The sequence below is a fragment of the Melitaea cinxia genome, chromosome 1 (genome assembly GCF_905220565.1).
Source record: "Melitaea cinxia chromosome 1, ilMelCinx1.1, whole genome shotgun sequence".
Classification (NCBI taxonomy): domain Eukaryota; kingdom Metazoa; phylum Arthropoda; class Insecta; order Lepidoptera; family Nymphalidae; genus Melitaea; species Melitaea cinxia.
Genome location: NC_059394.1, coordinates 8,171,125 through 8,193,398, shown reverse-complemented (window position 1 = coordinate 8,193,398; position 22,274 = coordinate 8,171,125). Strand labels below are relative to the sequence as shown.

The following is a 22,274-nucleotide window of genomic DNA, read 5'->3' as shown; positions in this document are numbered from 1 at the left end:
AGGGATTGAAAAATTAAATTAATTGTCACAAAAAGTTGACAAATTTCGGACAACATAACGATTTATTGTTTGACAGTTTTCAAGACAAGACAACGTCTACCGGTCAGTTAGCGAATAAAGCAAAGTCAAATAGCAAAAACATACCATAATGCAGTAGGTATAAGTTAAACTTATTTCTTCAATATATCGTGTCGTATTACTTTGAATAGTGTTAAGTTTCCGTAAATAACTAAAACCTCTCGTGGTATCGCAATTTCGATCTGTCAATTCGTCTGCAATTTGAATATTTATATATTATATAATTATTTATTGTTGTAATTTGTATATGTGAGTATTTCGTACTGTGAATACTTTTATGTCAACGAATTTCATTAGTATTTCTTATAAGTTCACCGATAAAAGTAACCGCATAAAAACTTATCTTCTTAAGACGTAAATGACTCGATTTAAACATATATTTATGAACCTACATTTTGTGAACAATGACCTACTTTACCCACGGTTTCATTAATATAATCCGCCTTTTGAATCAGAACGTAAATGTTGAAAATGTTGTGGTTCGTAAATTCACAGATCTGTTGGAGATTTTTCGGTCATTTTATATCACCAAAGAAGGAACCCATTAGTTTTACAAAAAAACTTAAACCTATTAAAAAATGGTATCTGAATTTAATTTTCCAGAAACAACACGAAATTTTTAACTAAAACTAGCTAATACTAGTGATTTATTTTGAAGGCGCTAAGAACAAAACTAAATAATAGAGAAACTGTTAGTTCAAAACACGCTGTGATACTTAGATTTGTGAGATGACATCTAAGCTATCACAACGCCCAGTCATGTAGGATATAATCGATAATCGATATTATTAACACTGCAATGCCGATTACCAGTTCTAATAATGAGATTATATTTTGAATCTCGTATAACCTTTATCTATACTTAATACCCTTGGTACGAACCAGTATAAAGATAGGAATAAAAAGGATATAAAACTTGTTTTTTTTTTACTCATCTATATAAATAAATAAATATCTACACAATAGACACATGGTCGTCTGTTCCTAAAGTAAGCAACTTAATGCTTATGTTATATATAGGTAACAGCCGACCGGTATAGCTTTTTTTCGATAAAGATACTTATAAATAATATATATATATATATATATATATATATATATAGCAGGGTTACCCACCTACCCAGACTCAGGGTGGGAATCGAACCCACAACCCCTGGAGTAGAAAGCAGGGTCAATTCAAACTGCGCCAACGAGCTAGACAAAATGAGCAATATACATTTTTATTTCAATGAGAACTATATCTCTATCGTAAATTATAGTTCTTATCAGAATTCAAATTGTAGTCTTGTCCAATATGCTGTTAGAGCCACCATCTCGTTATATGAAAAGCAAAGACGTATATAGGTCTAGGTTTGAGCGAGTAGCGAGGAACGTATTTACTTTGCTGTCTGTGTAGTGGTTTTAGTCTCACATTTGATATTTTTCCATAAGTAGATCGTGAACGAGATATCGATACCTTTGCGCTCAATATCATCGTTAATTAGTGGCTGATATTTAAGTATTAAAACTATTTTTTTTTAGACTTTTAGTTACCTGATAATTACCTAGCTACTACTATTGTCATTTTGGAACATCCGTTATTTCTACTACGACTACTACTTCAGCCAATCGCAGTCCATTGCTGGACATAAACTTCACGAATTTAGGCCAAGCTTCCCGGTTTTCCGCAATCCTCATCAGCTAGCCTCCACCGGCAATCTCCCGCCCATTGGTGACCCATTATTTCATCAGGTAATTTTTGCAGTGATCAAACATGGCTGCGTCTTGCTGCGTTACACTTGACTATGTTAACGTAGCTCCGGTCAGGCTCTTACTTTACTACTGCCCTAGAATCCATTTGAATTAAATTAGAATCTACAATTTCCTAACTACTACAGATATTTTAGCAGGGTATTTAAAATATATGTATATAGTACCAATCAGTAGCCGAGGTATGTTTCATGCAAATAAGCATAACTTATTACACATTCTAACCTATTTAATAATCTCCATGACAGAGTATGTCTCAAAACTATTGAGTCTGAACCATATTTTTATAACAACTATTTTATGTATAAATAAACATGACACAATGAGTTTGACGGAAAGTGTATTCTTGAAAATTGTAATGAAATTTTCTATGATAAATTTTTGAATTATAAGTTATGGTAATTTGATTAATTTCACATAATGCAAGTTATATGCCTATTCAATCTATTCAAGTCTCAAACATGTCAAACCATTATTAAACGAACGTAGCTTTGGATCCTCACATAAAGTGCACCTCCAAGGACCATTCAAGTTACATTAGTTTGAATGCGCTTACCTTTAGAACACAACAACGAATATACATTACAACTGACACAAATTCTGTTAAAGTAGAAATTACTGAGCTCGGAAACATGTACTCAATCAAAAATGCGACTCGGTTGTATTCATTATCTGTTTTTTAAAACGAAAAAAAACACGCTTAAAACAAAACAGCGTTTACAATAAATAGTTTACCATTTGTGAAAATTTAATACATCCTAAGTATATAAATATAAAAGTAAGTTCTGATAATTTTAAAATAAAACAATAAAATATAACTTTAGCCTTGAGAAATATATAAGTAGAAGAAATTTTTATTACCGATCTTTGTTTGTTTACATATACAACAGGTAGCGTATTGATATTAAAGAAATAAAATATATATTTGATAAATTATATTTAAAAATAGAACTTGATTTGAGTTATTTGAACCTAATTAAAAATTAATTTTATTGATTCATTCAATTAACCAAAATATAAAAATGAATAGAAATCGAAAATGAAAAGATTGAGGTTCATTTAATTAATAAACAATATTGTTTTACGTTTCAAAATCGTATACATTAATTAGTTTTTAGGATTTTAATAAACTAGTATTATGTGTCGTGCATATAAATTGTAGTAAAAAGTTAATATTTTGATCCAAGTTTATTTAAATAACCGTCAAAACATACTTAGACCATTTTAGTGAAACTCGAGTGAGAATTGTCGTCTTGCAACTATATAATAACTTAGATAAATTAAACTACAAAACAAAATTTTACGACTTACACCAGCAGCGCCAGTAACCATTTATACCACCACCTATAATAAAAAATTAAGTTAAGAACATTTTTCAAAAATGCATAATAAACATCGATAATCGCCGATTATTCGTCATCGTTATCATGGATAACATCACAATACATCCACCACCTGTTTACGTGCTTGCAAAGAAAACAGAAGTATTTTGTCAATCATTACGGCCATTGCGCGGGCGGGTTGCGGCAGTCGGGCGGTAGTCGAGCGCTGGCAGCCGCTACGCCACCCTGTCTCGTCTACGCGCTACGAGTGCTACGCGACTACGACTCGCACATGGCACTACGCGAAGTGTTGACTAGTTAATGTTTGCACAAAAGAAAAGTGTAGGCGTGACATGATATTTTTAATTTATTTTTACTTTAAGTTCATTCCATAATGAAATAAAAAAGTGGTATTTTTTAACATTTATGAAAGTGTTATTTGAAAATGTCATTTATTTAAATTGGATTTTTTCCCTTAATTATAGTCGACTATAATAATTTGTATTTTTTTGTGGTAAACAAACTTTGTAAAAATGTAAGATAAACACGTATTTAATCGGAATATATCTCACGTTCAAATTATCGTTAAAACTATGGGAGATATATTTACCCATTATTCCTTCGTTATTTGTGATAAATGATGTCAATAAGATGATGATTATTTTATGTTAGAGGTGGAGGGTTCATATTTAATTACTCTCATCAACCGGTTAAACTTTGCTCAGTTTGTACTAATGAGAGGTCCATAATGATTACAACGCCTGCTGATTATTAGACTAATTTATCCTATATTCTGTACTTTAAGTATTTTTCTTTATGATATTTTTTTTTTGTTATCTATTGGCATTTTTATATTATATGCATCAAATAAAGTTGACGTATATACTTATGTTATAATTTAACACAATACTTTCAGTTGATAATTTATTGTATTGAAAATTGCTATTCAAGAATCATCGTTTTGTAAAAAATTTAAACAATATGTATATATATAAGAGTTTCTCAAATGCTATACATAATTAAAGTGTAGGTATATCTATATAACTATACAACATAAAGGCTCTAGAGAGTATAGTATATTGCCCTAGAGATTATTACATGTTTATGTACGCGTGATAATATTAAAGTATTTTACTCAGAAAAGCGAAGTTCGAGAGAAAAAGTTAAAAAAACTCGTTTCGATTTACAATTAAACATGACTTTAACTATGCGCTACGTCCGTATAACTATTATTATTACAGAAGTTAGTGAGGGTTGGCGGAAGGATAGGAGTTAATTACTCTTTTACAATTTGAACTGCTTACGATAAAGGTTATAGCAAGGAATGAACCTATATGATTACTTTTTATAACAAAACTAACATTAGAGATCTGAGATCCCAAATATCAAAACAAGTTTTGAGAAAAAACAGGTAAAGCGATAAAGTACTTAAAAGTCATCAAACCCTTAGTGATAATGAACTTGAAATATAAGTTTACAAATATTTTAACATGTGTTTGTTTGTATGAATAATGAATAATGTGCTTAAAATATTATAAATTTAAAAATAAATAATACAATATCACTCACATACAATTGTTTCTATAATTATAAACAACGATAGAACGAATATAAGATATTATATTTCTGTTCTACTGAGCCTTTTCACCCGACCGTTTTACTATGGCTTATTATTCATATCCAAATCTGACAGGTCGTTCTGGTTTGAATGAACTAAAATTTAACACCTAAAGCCGTTTGAGCTCTGCAACCCCTGAGATTAACCGTGGGTAATATTTCAAAGAAAAACAATTTTAACTGCTATGAGAAACGATAATCATCATCAACATCGTAAAAACAGAGTTTACCATTGACAGTACATTTTTTATTCTTTCTATCAAATGCAAATGTGAATGTGAAATCTTCAAAATAGTCTGCCAACATTTTTATTTCAAAAATAACGTAATAAACAAGCTTTCGCAATGTTGTTAATGATACTTTTTTGTATTTCTAAATTACACATTAGTCATTTTTAATTCATTAAAGAAAAGCATAAAAATTTGTAATTATATTAATGGAGTATCGTTTACTTTTGTAATTACAGTATTGTTAAGAATATTATACATTTTGTTGAAATCAAGTATCTCGTAACTTTACGAATTATTTCGTCGCTGCTATACTTGCGGAAGATACGTTTAAGACATCACTGTGGTAACAAGTCCCATTAAGTAGTATTAAAATTCGAAAAAAATTTAAACATTAAAACAAATTCAGCTAAGTGTTCCTTGGTATCTAATAATTACCTATTCTAATAAGCTACGGCGATTCACGTATCATTTTAAATGTATACGTTTGGTACAAATATACTTTGAGATAAATAAAATACGTACTTAAATTAATATAAAATATTTATTTTTTATTATTATGAAAGTAATGTAGAACCGATTTTAAAAGTGATAGTACGTAAATCAAAATGATTAATTCAATAGCAAAATAATGTGATGTACAACAAACGGTATGGCGGGCCCGATGAGACACCTTTCTACATACCACCATGATCCAGAGCCTAACGTAAATTCGGTAAGTTTAGTAAGAAGTTTACAAATCTATGTATAACTTATGACTTGGCGAACTTCGTACCACGATATTTTTTTCTATATTTATTGTTTTTTTTTTTATAATTTTATTTTATACAAACGTTTTCCTGACAATGTCGAACACAAAAAAATTATCTAATTTGATGTAGTCTTTCAGAATTTAGGCACGTATATACAGACTATTGTATAAACACTTTGGCGTGTCATCTTTATTTATATAATTTTTTTTAATTGGAAAACAAATATCTTTGCACTTTTAAGGTCTTTTAGCTTTGAAAATTAATAACAGTATACTTCTGTTATATATACAGTCAATATTCCTTGACAAAGATTAATGTAACGTCATTACGTATCATTAATTACATAATATGCGAGATAATATGTGTCTTTATCGTTCTTTGTACCGACTTTGACGTTATAATTCCTAAGCTAAATAAAGCCCAGATATTGGTGCCGGATTTTCGTATTAAATACGAGTATCGAAAAACTAACTAATAAAAACTAACTAACTAATATATTTACAGATCTTTTAATGTTGTGCTTAGAGTTACATTAATAGTATTGCGCAAAAACCACTCATATATATATATACATATATATAAGTTGATTATAAAATATTTGCATTCTCAGTTCTAATATCTAATATATTAAACGAGCAATCTATATCTATAATATATATAAAAGCGAAAGGTCACTCACTCATCACGAAATCTCCGAAACTATAACACATACAAACTTGAAATTTGGCAGGTAGGCTCCTTATAAGACGTAGGCATCCGCTAAGAACGGATTTTACGAAACTCGACCCCTAAGGGGATAAAACGGGGGTTGGAAGTTTGTATGAAAGTCCTATGTTTTTGAAGTAAGAGACTTGAAATTTAAAATATATGCTCTATAGATAGTGAGAAGGTGTTCAAATAATGTATCTTTAGAAATCAACTCCCTTTTGGGGTTAAAACGGGGGATGGTAGGTTGACTCACTCATCACGAAATCTCAGAAACTATAACAGCTAGAAACTTGAAATTTTGCAGATAGGTTCCTTAGAGGGCGTAGACATTCGTTGAGAACGAGTTTTACAAAACTTGACCCCTAAAGGGGTAAAACGGGGGTTGGAAGTTTGTATGAAAGTCCTATGTTATTAAGGTAAGAGACTTGAAATTTAAAATGTATGCTTTATAGATGGTGAGGAAGTGTCCAAATAATACATCGTAATCTATATACAAATCTCTAATCTATATACATCGTAATCTATATAAAAGAGAAAGGTCACTGACTCACTCATCACGAGAACTCAAATACCTCTGGATGGTCCCTCCATCCAAGATCGACAAAGATGAAATTTGGTAGGGAGGTAGATTATAGTTAGTAGACGTCCGCTAAAAACGAATTTTGAGATATTCCACCGCGAAGGGGGTATAATTGGGGTTAATAGTTTGTATGAAATATATTCAGCAGCCATAAGTTCGCTTGATAGGTTATTTCGATGGCTCCTAAGTATACTGAGTCAACTAACAACTTTTGACTATTTCATTTTTTTAAGATATTAATAACATTTACTTCATTTCCTATCTACCTATGTAACAAAAAAATAAAGTTATTAGAAGTAGAGTTGACTCAGTATACTTAGGAGCCATCGATTTATACTGCAGCCTGAAAATAAAACTAAAAATGTGGTGTATAGAGAGGTTTTATAAAAATAACTATTAAATTATATTAAATTGTGCCTTTGAAAAAGTTATTCAGAGTGATAAGCATTTCAAGTGACTGAAAAAAATAATAATTTACGTTAATCATCTTAATAGTAATGCATATCTTCATAACCACGCGGACGTAGTCGCGGGCAACAGTTAGTGTATTATAAAATAAAGTCCCCAAAAGTGTATGTGATCGATTCCCTCAAAATCTACTGAACGGATTTTCATGCGGATTCACCAATGGAGAGAGGGCTTCAAGAGGAAGGTTTACGAAACGGTTAAGCCGATTTTGATGAGAGTTTCACTGGAAGTTTGCCGGGAAAACTTTGTGACAAACTGATTACAACGCGGGCGAAGCCGCGGGCACAGCTAGTTCTTGTATATATGCATCTATATATATATATATAGAATCTGAATCTCAGAAACGGCTCCAACGATTTTCATACAATTTAGTATATAGATGGTTTCGGGGGAGATAAATCTATCTAACTAGGATTCATTTTTAGAAAATGTCGTTTTATCTCTGTTTTTAGGGTGTGAAAAAATATCGTTAGAATAGGAAGATAAATTTCGCAACAGTCAATAAAGTTGTAAGGTACTGTTATTTATACAAATTAACAACTTGTTGACTGGACTTTACGTTGTCTTGTCTTGTGATCTGTCAAACATCTTTTCTGATATGATTCAATTTTCTGCTTAATTTTTCTTTTCATAAGAACTTTCTGTAAACATTATAAAACATAGAAAAACAAGTGTACTTTACACCACATGACTGAAGTAAAACTTACGAAACGTAACTCCCTCTCTTTCTATTTTTACTAACTTATATCTCCCTCTCAACTTCCGTTCGCCTCGCTCGATCACACTTTTTGTAACTCTCTCGTCACGCATTCACCAGTTTACCTCCCAAGTCAAGCGCGTGTAAAGAAATTTTACTTTAAAAAAATGTCTAAAATTGATCCAGACGTTTTCGAGTTTTACACTTAGAATTACATTACAATTAAAAAAAAAAACACATTTATCAATTTATTTTTGTTTATATATAAAGAGGGGTTTTTTTAATATTTTTGAAATAAAACTTCGAAACCAAATGTCTGTAGAAAATAACTATAAAGAGGTGGAAAATATTTTGTCACATATAATAATCTATACATGCCAGTGAAGATATATCAAAGGTATAAAATATTTAAATAATATACACTCCCGATCATAAGTTCTACGAGAAACTTTCACACTTCAGTGCTTCTAGTCGAAACAAGAAACTCAGTAGTGCCCATCGAAGCCAGAGTTATCGTTGATTTCAGTGGCACTCACCGGAAATGTTTACTCGAGCCCTGTTGGCAAAATGGTATATTATTGTGTCGTGCGCAGAAACGGCTAAAATCCATTGCCATTTCGCTATGCAATTCCCTTTTGGCAGACGAGCCGTATACGGCTCTGAATTTTAATTAGATCGACTCTGCTCTCAATAAATCTAGCATCTATTCAGATATTTCACGGTGATTCTTAACAATAGCTGCAGCCCATTCAGTGTATGATCGGTTAAAATTTTGTATGAGAACTTTTGTTAGTTGAATAATATTCAACTGTTACATGTGTTTTTTTTTTATAAATTAATAATAAAATTTAAGAAACCTGCTTAGGTATTCGTTATAAAAACCAAAAGTAATGTAAATAGTTACAAATATGTTGCAATTAAGATCACATCCTTGACATTGCTTGACCACTTTGAATTATCATTCAAAAAGTAGTTCAAAGGACGTATGTTATATAAATAATTTAACTTAACACACACTACACAGATTGACGTGAAATATTTTCATGAGGTTGCAACCAAGAACATTTAAATCGCTAAAAGTATTTAAAACAGAACTACAGTTCGGCAACGTCAGGGACTTAAGAATGTCTTTTCTCGTCTCGTCCAAGATTTCTCTGTGCCTAAAACCAGTCTTCGAATATCTTAGTTTTAAAATTTGAAAGAATATGTGGAGCACCTATTGCGAAAAATTTACGGTTACGTGCGATTCAGGGCAATTGAATGGCGAGCCCGTGCCGTGCACACGTCATATTTCTCAGTTACCGTAGAAAGAATCCCACCAAAAATGAACTGACGAACTTAAAAAGGGCAAACATTGGAGATACACACAAATGAATAGACAACAACTTTCATGTACATTACTTAATGTTGGCAAGTCTGTAAAATTGTTTTTTCTGTTTAATACACTTTTTATCGATGGTAATTAATCAGTTTTTAAATTCTATTCAATTCTGTGTAAATATACAAAAAATTGAAATAGCTTACAAACGTAGCACTGCTAAGCAAAGGCTTTTTCTTTTACATAGAAGAAACTTAGAGTCAAATTCGACACGTTGGACCTCTGAGTCTTCCTAAATAACTTGTCTACTAAGAGAAACGACCGTTATTACGTATTTACAGGAATAGGGACTAATGGCAAATATTTGTATAAAAATATATAATATGTGCTCCGACCGGAAATCAAAGTCGTCACCATCAGAGTTAATTAAATTTTCATCACTACTACATCCGAACGATATTAAATGTTTATTTATGTACATATATATAGTGACTCTTCGAGCCGAATAAAACACAAGTTTAATTAAGAATTTTTAGATCTAAAAGTGTCGAAAAAGTTTTATAAAAGTTGGGGCGACGACTAATGAATATTACGAACCAACATTTCTTTATTTACAGTTTTGTCTGACATTTCTACAAAAATTTCTGTTGTATATATTTCTTTTACACACGATGAAAACCTCGCGAAAATACTAAAAAAAAATTGATAATGATAAATTACCTATATTATCGCAGAAAACAACACATATTTGTTAAATTATTACTATTCTATTTGTTGTGTGGGTGTGTGTATCTGTGTGTAGATTATAAGCCGTCAAAGGTAAAAAAAGTTTTATAATAAATGAGTAAACTTTGACATTATATAATACCTTGATATGAAGTTAAATAACGATATTTACGTGCCACAATCACGGCTCAATCTAAACTATATAACGATTACTCATCACGTTATACCAGCACAACAAGTATAATATTTTTAAATATATATTAATCAGCTTATAATTCCATTAATCACAAAACGTATTACTATTCAAAGATGTGGATAAACAAACTAATCTAATAAGTTGGTATTCTTCTCCTTCATTATATTTCTATATCCCATTAATTGTGAAATTTAAGTATTAATTTCCAATTATCTTTCTGGGGAAATAGACCTGCCCATATGCAGTTTACAGCAGACAGCAAGTTTACAGCAGACACTGCCTACAAGCTGTTTTATTTCAGTTCAAAATGGTCATATTGAAAACAAACTTTATATTTTAAAAATATTTTTTTGTCATATCAATCACTGAAACGAACGTACAATCCATCCCATGTTTACTTTTCATTAAAACTGTGAGAAAGCTATGTGATGTTATAAAACGAAGTTTGCTTTAACACGACAACTGATTATTTAATACCTTGTAATTATAATTGACAACACTATAACGTAAATATATAAACGTGTCGTAACCTACATATATTTGTCTAAAATGCTATTGCATGTTTCATGTTTCGGTCAATATACTTATAACACATAACGCTTCAGCCTATAATATCCCACTACTGGGCATAGGCCTCTTTCCCCATGTAGGAGAAGGATCAGAGCTTAATCCACCACGCTGTTCCAATGCGGGTTGGCGGATATATTCCCTACTACGAGTAACGATCGCTATCAGGTCTACATGATAACAACCGGGGCCGACGGCTTAACGTGCTCTCCGAGGCACGGTGGGGAGACCCACAAGGACTGCACAAACACCCAGACCACGGCAAACACCTGTATGGCCAATACAAATATTTGTCATGAGCGGGGATCGAACCCGCAACCGCTAACGCAACAGGTACTATCCATGGCTGTAACCGTTGCGCCAACGCGGCGTCTAATAACACATAACGAAAACTTTAAAATTTATACACTGACAAAACCTGTATATAATTTTATTTTTAAATTAAAATTTACTCACCTTATTGTAATTGTTAAATTAGTGAACTAAACCGAGTTTTTAATTTTGTGTCAATTTACAGGAAAAAACTTAATAAGTGATTGACTCTGCGCTTACTTTTGTGTTTAGGAAATATGTGCATTAAAACCATGAAAATTTTATTTAAGAAGTAATTTTTTTGTCGGTCACCAACCCGCCTGCCCAGCGTGGTGACTATGGGCAAAACACATGAGTTCACGTTATTTTTGGCGTAAACTTGTGGAGGCCTATGTCCAGCAGTGGGCTGTATAGGCTGTAATGATGAATTTTTTAGTATAATCGATTAAAAAATAAAAAAATAAATTTTATTTCATAAAACATATAAACTATAAATTTTGAAATAAAGCTGTTTTTACCATTATCTACTTAAACATAATAATATATTATAGACATACATGGAATGTTTATTAAAAATATAGTAAGTCATATTAATTGTTTCGAAGGTGACTTGGCAGAACCAGATTCTGAAATATTCGAATGATCAAGTGTTTTACCATGTTATTTAAATGCATATTACAGAACATAATGTAAATATTATGTAAAATAATATTAATAAAAAAATAGTATTGAAAAATCGTACATTTCATACAAGTCGAGTAATGTTTTTGTTATATCAGAAAGCGTATAAACCATTGACATAGAATGAGCAGTTTGCCACAAAAAAGGCTATTTCCTTTGGAGAAACGGTTCCGAACTCGATCTTGTAACGTAGTGATAAATGAGTCTTGTAATCATAATTTGAGGCCTTTCTCGCTCGGTTTTCTAATCTTTTACGCTTCAAATTTTTTGAGAAAAAAACCCTAAATATTCAGTGTCGTTTCTGATATACAACCATATATATATATATATATATATATGTAATGTGTTAATGAAAAGACTAAACAATGTTTGTTTAAATAGTTTTTAATATAAACCGGTACCGCAATCAATTAAAATATCACCTTCATAAATGAATAGGTAACTACGTACATAAAAACACGGTAAAAGCAAATGATAAATTAATACCAATCGGTCAGCGTCCACAGCCAAGGGTTGGCGAGCATTTAATTAGTGCGCTACTCGATTACCGCAGAATTGCCGTGCGTCGCTTTTTCGCTTGATTTCAATTACTGATTACTGATTATTTCCTCCGATAGAATAATTCTGCAAATATAAAAACTTAAAAAACTTGTACACCAAATTATAGTAAACCAATTAGGTTTTGAAAGATTTACATATCATTTAAACAGCTACATTTTATTCCTTGTTTTGTCATTTTAAAAATGATCTTTTATTTAATATAAATCCACAAATTCACCCATTCTATCTGAAAACCATACCAGTCCATATAGTCGTATATACAATTCATTCTTAGTCTGGCGTAGCGAGAACTGTGAAAAATGTCTTGTCGATTTCAGGATTAAGCTGTCTCATTCACATATCTGTCTTTCTTTTTAGTCGATAAAACCCAGAATTACGGTACAATTCAGTACATTTGTTCCATAAAGGTATTTGAAATATACGTATATCGAAGAAATAGCCTATAAGAATTTTTAATAAGTGAGTTTGTCAGTTTTTTGTTGTGTGATAAAACCTTTTTCATTTTCTTTTTGTTTTTTTTTTATTACATTTTTCAAGTATATATTCGAATATAAAAAAGTCAACTCTACTATTCATAAAAAAATCAGTTACTGAAAGTTATGTCACGTCATTCTAATGTTTTATCTTCTTCGAGAAAATTTCCCTTTTGCATTTTGAAACAAGGACGTATACATATTGCTATTTTATTATAATTTCATACGTTTTAAGTAGGATACTATGAAAGCTCTAAATTTATTGTTTAAGTATTGGAACTATAAATTTATCAGATACCTAGTTATTTGAATTTTGATATTTAAAATAATCAAACATATAATAACATTGTGACTGAATGTATTGTAAAACGAGACGAACGAGAGAGATCTTTGTAAGAGCTACAGAAGCTAAAACAATATTTTTTTCAAATTTTTATCTTTCCTTATGTTTGTTCTGGCATCAAACTTAATCTACTGCTTTAAGCTGGAAACAGTTTTCACAGTAATAAGTCTTAGTTTCGAATTCAAAATCTGGTTTAGATTTAATCTATCTGAATCCATTTAGAATTAGAGTTATTATTGTGCACTATACTATATAAATATCTACATATTATTGTATACTTTAATATAGTTATTATTGTACACACGTTTATAGCAAAAGTAACTTTACATATACGTTATTTTTTTTTCACTACTCTTTGCTTTAAATATGACTTTGTGTGTATAACTTTCTTTGTGCCTTTTGTATAGCACAGAACCTACTAGAAGTCATAGAAGCTTAGTACTATTTAGATTACAATCCGCTAGGATGTATATCGCGAAAGGTTAAATGATGAAATGGGTTTAAAAAAATTGTCTTGTTTTATGTTAGTTTCGGAACGACAGAAGAATTGTACCCATTGTACTTCACAGTGTGTAAATACTTTTTTAAATGTGTTTATTATTTAAAATGTAGTTGCGGTATACAATAAAGTATAAATAAATATATAAATAAGGATAGTAATTTCAAATCACTCATACATTAAGTCTTGAGTAAAAATTCGATTATATGGATGAAGAATAATGTTGAAATACATTTTTATTGTTACAGTTAATAACAGAAATCAACGTACAACTCGCTCTGTTCCGAGACCTGCTCATCCACATCGGGCAGCCACACGACAGTCCAGAGCTAAGGGAGAGGGTTCGTCGTCTGCGCCGTACGTGTGTCGAGGCAACAAAACAAACCAGCCAGCTTGTTTTGCCAACCTGCAAAAAGTTTGTATACATATTTTTTCCGTCGAAAATTGATTAAACTTTATTATTATTGATTGATGTGGCAAACAAGCGTATAGTCCATTAAATGGTCTATTAGTTACCGTAGCCTAAAGATGTCTGCAATACCAGAAAACAAAAATTCAGAGACGCATATACATATACCTACCAAACTTCAGCAAAATAATGTAACAGATTCAACTCCAATCTTTACTCTTAATATAAAATAAATTCTAAAAAGTAATACATATAATTAATTTTACATCTATTTAGATAAATCTAATAACGTTACTTTTAAAGCGATATACCCAATAAAATTACTTTTGTCAATTCACAACTTAGGAACTAAATATTTAGAGATTGACACAGTATAAATCATGTCCACGTGGAATGGCACCCAGTAAAATTGCTATGAAAATTTAGCTAATATATATATTTTATTATTCTTTTGTCACGTCCAATTTCGATACCTGTCAGACTAGTCGGTATAAACATTAAAATATTTCTTACAAAACGAAATTTCTTACGAATCGACTCAAAAGGAATGTTTAATATTTGACTGGTAGAAACTGAAATAAAGTCGATCAAACAAAATTGTACAGTTTAATAGTCTCATCTTTGTATTAATTTTAAGGATATAACTTTAGGGAGAGATGAGATGTTTTTCTTTAATATTTGAATTAGGATCTTTATCACACTTATGTAATTTTGACATTGTTATCTGTAACAGTGTTGTTTGTTTGATTCCTCCCCCAAGTCTTGATATAATAACCACATATACATAAAGTACAGGTATTACGTTACCCACCTTAGTAACACTCGTTAAATTTTTAACGTACTCACAGGGGTACGCTAAAAATTTATTGCATTACCTTAATTACTAATTGTCTTTCATAAATATATGACAAAAACAATAAAAAAATTATGATGTTATTTGGATAACGGTATCATAAAAATCTCGAATTAAACTACTAGTATTGTATCGCTACAAGAGCTTCACAGCTTAAATCGGTGTTTAATATTGTAATATATATACATTATTTAAAATATAAAAAAGTGTTCTGTTGTGACACTGTGTTCTTATAATTCCAATACCCCTCATCGCCTCAAATAACGCTTCAAGCTTATTTGTTAAAAGCTGCCTTCTATCGGACTTGAAACTTTTGGAAATTATTTGCTATCACATCATGCGAGTACTTCCGTTCTTTGTCCTATATAATACTAGAGCCGATCTTCTTACAATTTGTTTTCGCTTCCAATAAGATTTGTTTCATAAAAAAACTATCAAACTGTTCATATTAAAAACTTTTCAAAACGTGCTGTATTCTGCTAAGTACCTCATAAGTGACCTCATCATGGCTGTTGGTACGCATACATTCTTATATCATATGTATATATTTTACGTGCATATATTTTATTTTTGATTGTGAGTATATTTATTCTTCAAGGATCACCATGTTACTATATATTTTCTTCCTACTAGTTATTAGTGTCCAATGCCCAAAGGATAAAAAAATGGCTCTTATTTTCAGCGTCAAATTACCTGTACATAATTCTGTCTTGATGCACACTTTTCAAATTTGTATTTTGTTACCAAAGATTCGATAGATTTAATCGCCGGCATAACTCTATACGCGTGAATTGTATCTTTCCAAAATATTAAATTCCAAAAAATATTAAATTCCAAAGTATTAAATCAATTAGAGGAGACATCATATGAAAGGAATATTTTCATTCTATATTCCCTAGAAAATAAACACGACACTTTTTTAATTGGTAGGACCTGACAAAAAACCTTCATAGCTAATTGTTCGTAGTTATTATAGCTAACAAAAACCAATGTTGACATTTATTTTTATTAATTCTTTCATCCTTATTTAAAGCATTCAAAAAATATGAATTTTTTTCCCTTTCATAAATATGTTGTTTCGAAAGGGACGTGTGTTTTTTTGAAAAGGACAACATATAATACAGCACAAGTTTGCACTCTCGAAATGAAATTACATGTTAATAGTTAGTGTATAATCTTATAATAAGTATAAAAATATTCCTATTTGATATTTATCGAAACACTTAATATATAATATTAGAAATTTTATCATTATGTAATAAATGTAGTTTAATTATACAATTTAAATCAATGTAATCTTCAATTACTAGTGTCTAAAGTTACACGTTTCTGACATGCAACTAGATCAAGCAACCATTTACTCTTGAACATACCTTGCTAAGTACGTAAACTAAATATCAATGTTCTGACAAGTGGCAAATTGATCTATAACGATGCAAATGTTTGTATAAAAAACGTTTTCACATCAAATAAAATATAACAATTAAATAAATAAAGAAAAAAATTGAAACAAAACAAATTTTTTAGATTTATTACAAATAACGCATTTTAAGTCGGTCATTTTTATTCTGATACTAGCTGTGTCCGCAACTTTTCCGCCTGGATTTTAACAAAAAAGTTATTGTTTATTTCGCAGAGTTATAAAATAAATTGATTTCTAAAATAAAAGTAGCCTCTGTTACTCCTTATTACATTAGCTATCTGCCAGTGAAAGTCCCGTCAAAATCAGTCCAGCCGATTCAGAGATTAACCGGAACAAATAGACAGACAGACAATAATTATAAAAAAAGGTTATTTTGGTTTAGGTACCGTGTATACTTCTATCTCCATTTAGTAAAAAGCGGTTATTATAATATTACAAACAGACACTCCAATTTTATCTATTTGTGTACTCGATAATGTTACGGAATGTTAAAGAATATATCATTAAGTAATTGAATTCCTTACTTACAGTAGTTAAGTGGTGTGACCGATATAATATGTTTACAATATAATTATAAAAAGTAGATTGTATATAAAAATTAAGCGCAAAACCGTGATGTCGGGCGCGAACTTGTGGAGGCCTATGTCTAGTAGTGGACTGCGATTGGCTGAAGTGAATGAATAAGATTGTATATGTTCCATAAATATTAAAGTTTAAGTCTTTGAGGAGCACTTTTATTTGCTTAATGGTTTTGGTGATATTGTAACACGGGTACGTTAAAGGCACGATATTGTTGTAAAAAAAATTAACAATCCACCCGCAGGTTGTTGAGGATTATGGTATGGTTGGTCGATATTTTTACCACCTCCGATTAGAGTTATATAAAGATGAAATCATAAAATATGAAATTAGACGATACCTACAAATAGCTGTAATATTATTTATCATAATAATCAAAATATACCTATTTTAATTTTTTTGCTGTGTGGTTACGGCATTAAAGAATATAGTCACCCCGTCTCTTCCCGTGGGTATCGTAAGAGGTCATTAAGAGATAACACAGTTCCACTACCACCTTGGAACTTAAAAAGCTGACCGATGGCGGGATAACCATCCAACTACTGGTTTTGAACTACACAGTCCGAAGACAGCGTCTTCGGTTCGACAAAGCCAGCCCTGCGGTCAACAACCCGCCTGCCCAGCGTGGTGACTATGGGCAATACACATGAGTTCACGCCACTTTTTGGCGCAAACTTGTGGAGGCCTATGTCCAGCAGTGGACTGCGATAGGCTGAAGTAATGATGATGATCATGATATATTTTAAATTATTATCTAATATATAAAATTCTCGTGTCGCGGTGTTTGTAGTTAAACTCCTCCGAAACGGCTTGACTGATTCTCATGAAATTTTGTGTGCATATTGAGTAGGTCTGAGAATCGAACAACATCTATTTTTTCATATCCCTAAGTTATACGGGGGAGAAAAAATTAAAGAATGGTTCAGAAATGAAAGGATAGTTGAAATTCGCTTTTCGGCTTGGTATTGAACCTTTCGTGTGCGGATTAAACTCACACTTAGCCAACGCTAACAGCATTAGAAGACGAGTCTTACAAATAAAAAGAGCCCTATGAAAAAAAAGAATTTGAATTCTGAATTTTTGTTTAGAGTTACTTTGTGATAATCTCCATTCATCTGCACAATGGTATACTTTTTTAAGTCACTATTTTGCACTTGTAATACAAGCTAAAAATAAAGATATTAAAAAAAAAGAAGCTGACCTGATGGTTTTAATATTCAACTTTTAGTATACGCCTTCATTCCATTTGCATTCAGCCTATAACGTCCCACAGCTGGGCATAGGCCTCTTTCTCCATATAGGAGAAGGATTGGAGCTTAATCCACCACAATGCTCCACTGCGGCTTGGCAGATATGAGTAACGATCGCTATTAGGTATTTATGATAACAACCGGGATCGACGGCTTAACGTACTCTCCGAGGCACGGTGGGGAGACCCACAAGGACAGATATCCAAACCGGAAAGAAATATTCGTACAATACAAATATCCATACTTAGTGTTCAGTATTTTAGGCGACTACTCGCATCACTACACCAGATCGGTTTTTACGCCTTCATATAATAAAAAATAACAATAAATATCTATAATATACACACACGGTCATCTGTTCTTAACCTAAGCAATTTAATGCTTGTATTATAGATAGCAATCGACTTATGTAGCTACATTTTTTTCGATAAATACATAAAATAATACTTACAGAAATAAATACGTAGATCACACCAAGACTCGAGGCGGGAATCGACCGCACAACCCCCGAAACAGAATGCAGGGTCACTGCAAACTGCGCCAACGGGCTAGTCATACCTGTCCAAATTAAATTACTCTATTAACTATTCAAAATCTAGCATGATTAGTAATAAAATATATTTTATAAAAAACTTAATTTCAATCCTTTTTACGGTAGGTACAAGTTAAATCTAATCTTCTTAAAGTATAACTTATTCAAAACAATTTTTTAAAAATATCTCAATAATCGCTACTGTATCGTATATACGAAAAGGTACCGCAGTAATGTATTGTTACGTTGAGAATAGAAATCGTAAAGGCGAAAATGAAGGTGGAAGTTAAAAGGAGATGGCAATCTGGGAGCGAGCTAGAGTTTATAGACGCGGCAAACCTGTCAAGCTGATTGATTAATCTCTGTTGGTATTTAGCGATACGAAGCTTACTGTTATATTCTATAGCCCAAGAATGTACTTCAACGTATTAATTAAATAATCACATCGCTTGAGTCTTAAAAAAAATCTTCGATTGACTAGATTTTGAAATAAAAAAACTACACCAAAAGAATGAATAAAGTTTTACACTTTTATTAAACAAGTTTGTATTAAGTTTTTTCCTTTTTTAATTAGGCAACGTAAAGCAGGTTTTAACAATGTTTTGCAATTTTAAATTTAATTAATCAAAATATTGCCCTTAAAAAATAAGCAAGGCTACGTACTCGCATTTACCGCACCCGAATGTCAGTATTTGACTTTTCAAATTAAAAGAAATATGGCACATTTTAACTCCCGAGGGAAAGCTTCAAAAATTTACGCTCGAAATATTTTAGCTTATTTTCTCCTGTTATAACTAACAGAGTCACAGAGCTCAAATTCTTTTAACTTGTTTTACTATATTTACATGCCGTTTCATTTTTTTAAAATGGATATTGATGTCGGCTATTTAGCACAATTCTTTAATTTATGGTATATATTACTTGTTCAACAAAAATTAAGTACGTTCTAAGCTCCAGCAATAAATAAGGAATGTATAGGTAGTGAAAGTAACGACTAAAATACAGCCTCGATAGATCACATCATCTTAAAAAGCAATTTATTTATCTGCAATTCTTAATTTTTATCAATTTGGTTACTTTCTATTTGAAAGCTTTAACAGTCTTGACGTAACATTTTCAGTAAAAATAGCAGTCCATATGCAAACTTTCTAGACTTTTAACATACCTACTGTGCCTCCATATTTTATCTCTAAATATTAAATCTAATGTTCCGAGTGCACGCAACGGTATACTTCCGTAGCTTTGTTTGAACAATATAAAATCTTGAGTATGTATAAAAAACTATGCGGTTTTCCTCTAAATGCTAATGAAACAGTAAAAACCTCAAAATTAATGGAGTTTGTATGAGTTTACGTGTTTTATCGTACGATAATGTTTAATTTATACGTTAATTATATCTTGATTACGGTAACTTCTATTCATAACTTTATATTTATTACTTTATGCACAGGTCCACAAGCGAAGGCTGCGCAGATCAGCCTCAATTGGTGCTACTATACTTCATGTCCCAATTGTTACTTCGGGAGCTCGCCAAGTGCCATCGTTTAGTGCAACTTGTGCCTATGGATATGACTTCTTATTATGGTACACAAATTGAAAAAAATATATATATAATTTTCTATCATCTTGATAAAATGTATATGCCACTAACTTCCAAATCTATTTCTGCTTAATGTCCTAACAGAATTCCGTTGTTTGTTAAAATACTGGTAACGATAGTAAAACAAAGTTCTATAACTTTAATCAATTTAATTTGTAATATAAATTTCTGTATGCTGCGTACAGCAGGTGACTTTCGAACGTAACTTAATATGTATTGGTTCACAATGATTGCAGGTTCGAGTTATCTGTGTACATAGGACTTAGTAGCTACATAGCATTTTGTTTAATATTAATAATTTTTTCATTTACCAAACGGTTGTAAATTATTTTTAATTTGAAATCTAAATAAACGCACTGTAGCAATCTACTTATTATAATTGAATAAATATTATGTAGCTTGTATTTCTCTCAGCTGTATATTATTTAGCTACAACTATTCCCGAAATAAGACCAGTTTGCTATATTTTGCTTCGCTATATTATACCTGTTTTGGTAACTTATAGAAAAAGTCATACAGACTTTTAAAAAAAATATTGATTTAATATTAAACTTATTTTACTAGAAAACCGCGCTGGACCATCGAATTTCGGAAATGTGATCAGTCAGATCTTACTCTGCAAGCAGATCACGCCCGATTTTAACCAGGAGGAGCTGTGCAGTATCGCTAAAGACACGCAGGAGATCACGAGGATCGTCAATGACATTCAGGAATATCTGCCGCAACACGACAATCTTAACCATTTAGGTATGTTTATCTTGTATCACTACATCCAGTTACAGGCACAAATAAATCACAATTTGTATATATTTAAATACTTAACTGTTCTACGTGAGAGCGAAATCAACTAAGCTTTACTAGCTCAACAGAAAGCCATGAAACTAATTGAACGATCAATCAAATACTACACTTTACACGTTGATACGAATACTAATGAACTGGCGGGTAATAAATAAATTATTAATATATTCCAAATATTAAACATTTTTTTTAATTACATTTGGATTGTTAATTTTGAGATTATACTTATCTTTTATAAAACTTATTACAAAATTTATTTCACAAAAAAAAAACACGTCGTCTTTAATGAGAAATTTATTTATATAAATGTATTTATATGTTGCATTAAACAAAAACTTAATTATAGACCATATGAAACTAGCGTGCTACGTTTTAATTATAGCTATAAAACATAGTGAATGAAAACTAGATATAATAAAAATTTTCCTTTTATTTCGACGTTAATTGAATTGCGTCTTCGAGTGAATATAATAAACCAATAAAACGTGTAAAACAACTAAGATCAGAACACAGAACCGGAAATCCTAGCGCATTGTGAACTGAATATTTGTCAAAGCCTTACAATTCACACGTCATACTCATAAGACGCTAAAGTATACCGAATCCATTTACATACAGGGATCACAAGCTTTGTTTGAGATGTGCCGCTCTTGAAACTTGTATTCGTACTACAAAACAATACAACCTTTTCTTCGATCTCTTAATGGTATATTACGCATTTTCATATTGAATCGAATAAGTCTATTGCTCATTAATTTTTAAATAACGACGATTTACTTTTTGATTCGTGTATCGGTCGCAGTATCTATCATCTGTGGCATTAGCAATCGCGGATTCGATTCCCACTCCCGTCAAATATTAGTTTAGGCTGTACGTACATTTATATAGCCTAAGAAAATGTATTTTCCGATTCCCAACTCAAAAAAGTTGTATAGTTAAGTGTAGAAATGTTA

General features: G+C 31.1%; 1 protein-coding gene across 1 annotated transcript in view; it reads left to right on the top strand.

The window, feature by feature from the left end:
• Positions 1 to 22,274, top strand: part of LOC123656224 (syntaxin-23-like) — a 67,151-nt gene that overhangs the window by 44,390 nt on the left and 487 nt on the right. Inside the window, exons 2-4 of the mRNA XM_045591929.1 lie at positions 14,123 to 14,289; positions 20,371 to 20,504; positions 21,085 to 21,267. Of these exons, the coding sequence (XP_045447885.1) occupies positions 14,123 to 14,289; positions 20,371 to 20,504; positions 21,085 to 21,267 (484 nt within the window). The remainder of the gene's footprint in view (positions 1 to 14,122; positions 14,290 to 20,370; positions 20,505 to 21,084; positions 21,268 to 22,274) is intronic.